The sequence below is a fragment of the Entamoeba nuttalli genome (assembly GCF_000257125.1).
Source record: "Entamoeba nuttalli P19 unplaced genomic scaffold asmbl_6709, whole genome shotgun sequence".
In the NCBI taxonomy this organism is placed as follows: Eukaryota; Evosea; order Mastigamoebida; family Endamoebidae; genus Entamoeba; species Entamoeba nuttalli.
In genome coordinates this window covers 1-4954 of record NW_008578226.1, presented here as the reverse complement: position 1 = coordinate 4954, position 4954 = coordinate 1, and the positions used below count along the sequence as shown (strand labels likewise).

At 23.6% G+C, this 4954-nt stretch overlaps 2 protein-coding genes across 2 annotated transcripts; both read right to left on the bottom strand.

Moving 5' to 3' along the window:
• Positions 1–1314: 1314 nt before the first annotated feature.
• Positions 1315–3189, bottom strand: ENU1_158780 (hypothetical protein; the record flags this gene model as incomplete). Its single annotated transcript, XM_008860790.1, has 2 exons — positions 1315–1496; positions 1554–3189. The coding sequence occupies 2 exons, from the start codon at positions 3187–3189 to the stop codon at positions 1315–1317; spliced, it is 1818 nt and encodes a 605-aa protein (XP_008859012.1).
• Positions 3190–4048: 859 nt separating this feature from the next.
• Positions 4049–4713, bottom strand: ENU1_158770 (Rab family GTPase; the record flags this gene model as incomplete). Its single annotated transcript, XM_008860789.1, has 2 exons — positions 4049–4567; positions 4612–4713. The coding sequence occupies 2 exons, from the start codon at positions 4711–4713 to the stop codon at positions 4049–4051; spliced, it is 621 nt and encodes a 206-aa protein (XP_008859011.1).
• Between the last annotated feature and the right edge of the window lie 241 nt (positions 4714–4954).

The window sequence follows — 4954 nt, the reverse complement described above, 5'->3', positions numbered from 1 at the left end:
AAAGAAATGTATATTGATTTTAATGTTAATAGGACTCAAATTAATCAAATTGTAGGATATCATGATAAAATTCTTTCTTTTCATATGAACCTTTATATAGGTCCAAGTGAAGATAAAAGAGTTCAAGTTCAATGGAATAAAGATATTGGAGAAGGAGGAAAATATTTCCATTTCTTTAAGACTATTTCTAATGAAAAAGAAGTTTCTTTATTAAGAAGAAAGAAATTATTTGTTTGGATTGAATACAAAAATAAAGATGTCATTGGTCATAGAGCTAATGTTAATCTGTATTTCGAAGCTCGTTTCCTTCCACTAATTAGTCAAAAGAAAAATAAGCAACCTAAAAAGTAATTTAAACATATTCATTGTTAATTCATATTTTTATTTTTGAAAAATGTTTGACAATAAAATCTCAAGATAATTCTTTTAATATCAACAATGTTTATATTATTCATTGTTTCACTGAATTAACTCACAACTATATTGTGGAACTAAGACTTTCATTTTTTGAACGAATGATGATTGTTATTAAATAAATTAATTGGTTAGTTTTTATAAAAAATTTAAAATTCATTATACCATCATTACAAAGCTTAAATATAATATTAACACCATTTTTGAGATGTTTCAAGAAGTTATGTTAGAATTTCATTCTTTAATGAAACAAATGTTTTGGGAACAAAAAGATAATTAGAATAATATAATATATTCAATAGTTAGAATAAATAACAATTTTCAATAAGACAAGGAAATGAAAGTCGAATAATAGTTTGGTAGTTGTTGATTATTTTGAATTAAAAAAAAGAATGACTCTTAAAATGAAATAGAGTTGTATGAAAAGTTTACTTTTATAATGCTATTTACGTCTAATGTTTGTTTAATAAACAAAAACAAATAAATGATGAAAAGACAAGGAGATTATATTCTAGGAAATTGTTAATTGAAGAAAAAGAAAGAAGAAAAGAATAATTTAAATTCATTCATATAAAAATAACACCTGTTTTTGAATATTCATATTAATAGAATAATAGTTGTAATAAACAAAGAGAATTTCAAAAAAGTTATTTTTCTGATTCATAACAATACATTAAATATTTAATAAAGCTATTTTTAAAAAGAATCTTAATTTCTAAATTTAAAATAAAATAGATGAAATTCACTTATTATTCAGATATATTTTAAGGAGCAGAATTATTTTAGATAATATTGAATAACTTCCATAACTAGTAGTAATACTATTTGGAGTTATTTTTTCTATTTTTATTTTCGAAAAGAATTAATAAAATATAAATATCATTTAAAGCACAGATAATTCTATGAAAACTGACAGAGAAAATCCTGTACAGGATAAATACAATCAACAGCAATTTTTATTGTCTTTAATTCTATCATAGTTTTAATACATAGAGAAACGTTTTTTAATTTTCTTACATTGAAACGATACTCTATCTTAGTTTCTTCTTCAAGAGATGATAACATGTCATGAATCCAAATTGCTATTTTATTAATTTTGTTGATAAAGAGTTTAAAGAGTGAATAAATTAAAAACAAACTTAATATTGGAATACGATAAGCTGGTTCTCTTTTTTCAAATTCTTCTCTATAACTTTGGTGATTCTTTGATATAGAAAACAATTCTTGAAGACGTTCAAATATAAGCTTACTCTTTTTAAGTTCATTAAGAAATGATGGATTTTTTACAGAAATTTGAACTACACAAGAGTACATTATAAAGCCAATGTTAAAATCTCCTAATTCACAACATTTCATTGCAATTTTAATAAACAATTTGAAAGTGCTTTTATCAACTATAAGTTGTAGTATTAATTTTTCTATAATAACTAATGTCTCAATGGCTTGTTGTATTGAAGGTGCTTTGTCAGCAAGCATAACTTCTTGTATTGATATTAATTGAAGAATTTTAATATCTCTAAAAATAAATTGTTGAGTTAATATATCTACTCCTAAATCACAAATATTATCTGTATTAATAACTTCTAGAGCTAGTATTTGATTAGGATCACTTCTTTTTTTTCTTGGAATAATTAGTTCTTCATATATTCGTTTTACTGTAGGTGCTAATATTTCTTCACTTCTTCTTTTAATACTTTTAAACCTAATATTCTCGTATTTGTACTGAATATTTACTGGTAAACCATTTCTTGAACTAATAGTGTTACGACGTCTGCGTTGATTGGTACTATCATTAACTGTTCTTTTGTACTGAGGAAGACTAAAAACTTCAATTTTTGGATATAAACAAGTTTGTAATTTTTCAGTAAATTCTTCAGAATAGATTTTATCAGAAAAAATTTCCTGTATTAACTCTTTTGTTTCATCATCTAATTTATTTATCTCTACAAGTAATAATATAGCTTTTTCTATTTTTGTTCTAACTAATTCAAGTGACTCTTTCTCTATAACCTCTTTTAACTCTAAATGTTTCTTTTTTAATTTTAAAACATATTCATACGGTTTCATGACTAATGCATTAGAATATAACATGATATCAAAAATACTTTGACTATCATTTATGTCAAACATTAAATCTATTAATACTTCACTACTTGCTGCAAGAATGTTTCCATCACTTCTATATACTGGGTCTCCATTTGAAGAAAATATTTCATCTTTGTTTAATATTATTTTATTAAGAAAGTCAGTTATAATATTCTGTTCTGATTGTTGGTCATATTTTTCAACAAGAAATCGAATAAGTACAGAACTAACAATTGAATTTGTTTTGATTCCATCAAACAATTTAGTAAATAAATTTCTATGTGTTTCTTCCATTCTCCAAAAAACCATTCTTGGTTTGGTTAAATCAATTTCTTTTATATTTTCTATGAAATATATTTCATAAGTTTCAACTAAATTAACTAATGATGCAACATCAACACATTCATCTATTTTTTGAGTTATAATAGTAGGTAGTTTACATTGAGGAATAAACTTGCCTGCTTTTGACTTATCAATTAAGAAATTTAATTTATTAAATGCTGTTGATGGAAATGACTTAGAAATAATTATTCTTTTATTGTTTCTTGGTGACGTTGGTGGTGAAGAAAATCCTTGACTTGGAAAACCAGCAAGAGAAACCCTTGGAGAAATAAATACCTCTTTTGTAGATAAAAATTGTGGTGGTTCAATAGTTGATAATGAACGGTGGTGTGCTTTCTTGCTTATCATTTAATAAATCAATATTTCTAAGTTTTTTGTTCAAAAAACTTGTAAAAAAGTTCAAAAGAGAAAGACTTCAGTTTTTTGGGTTTGTCTTTCATATCTTTTCTATTTTCTGTATATGCTCTATAAATATTATTTTGGAAAATTATTTTTATTTGTCAGAAGAATTAAATCTTTTTCATAACGAAAAATTTCTATGGAAATAATATTTTATTAATAAAAAAAAATCATTAAATGAAGTTACAACTTTAAAATATTATATTTTTATATTTAAAAATTAAATGTTTTAAAGAATAATCATTAAAAAGAAAAAGAACACCATTCAAATAATATTCAAACAAATCAGTCAACTAACATTAAGTTTAGTCTTTTTGTTATTAATACTCTTTAATTGTCATAAATTATTTTTTATTTTTATTAATAACCAAGCTCTTATTTTTTTAGATATACTTAAAAGATATACTTTTGATTATAAAATAAATATTGGTAATATCCTTTTATAAATAATTGTATTATATAACTTTTGTTATTATTTTTTCATAACTTGATTAAAATAATTAGTGTCTTATTAAAAAATAGAGATATAGAATAAATTAATAAGCACAAGATTATCTAAATAAATTAATAATTTAAGTCATTAATTTTCACTGTCATTATATTGTATTGTCTTAAATATTACAAATTGTTTATAGTAATAACATTAATCTAAATAACAAAATTTAATTGATATTTATATAATATTATTATTTTTATATTATTTATTATTATAAATTATTTTAATTGTTTAAAAAGATAAATTAAAGTACAATAAAATATAATTATTTATCTATAACATCATTTCATACTCCTTGTAATAACAATTAATTTAATGACAACAACCATCTAATTTCTTCGTCTCTGGAAATTGCATCAAATCTATATTTGGTGCTGCTTCCTCTGGTTGAGTATTATCAAGTAATGCACCATATTTGGTGATGATAAACTTAGCAATACGAATCATTGACTCTTCTAAATTATGACTGGTCCTTGCTGAAGTTAGTATATAACCACTAAATCCATTTGATGCTGAAATTTCTCCTAATTGATACTGTATTGCTTTTAGTTGTGCTTCATCTTGAATTAAATCTGTTTTATTTCCAACAAGTAAAACAGGTATGTTTTCATTATTAAATAATACTCTATCATCAATATTAGCTTTCCATTTCATTGCACCTTCAATAGAATTTTTATTTGTTACATCACACATAACAATAGCACCTAATGCACCATTATAATATACTCTACTCATCCCTGCATAATGATCTTGTCCTGCAATATCCCAAAGTCTTAATTCAACAGATTTTCCATCAATAGAAATAAACTTAGATGAAAACTCTACCCCAATCTATATTGGTTAGTTCTTACTTAAACAATACAACAAATACAAACCGTTGGCTGATAATTGTTATCAAAAATCCCATCACAAAATTGGTGAATAGAACTAGTCTTTCCACTTGACGGATCACCAACAACAATAATCTTAAGTCTCATTGAGTCTGACTCTTCCTAAACTATGAATTTTCTAAATGGACAATAACTTATATAATAAACACAAACCATATTCTCTGCTTTTTTAGTTCAGTAGTTTTAATTTTTTTTATACCAAAAATTATAAATAAATGACTCTCCTTTTGTATTAAACAATTCTTTCTTTAAGTAAATAAAAAGTAAAACGTTTCTTAGTCTTCTTTTCAAATTATCTCAATTAAGCAGTAAGTTCGCATGCTCCTCC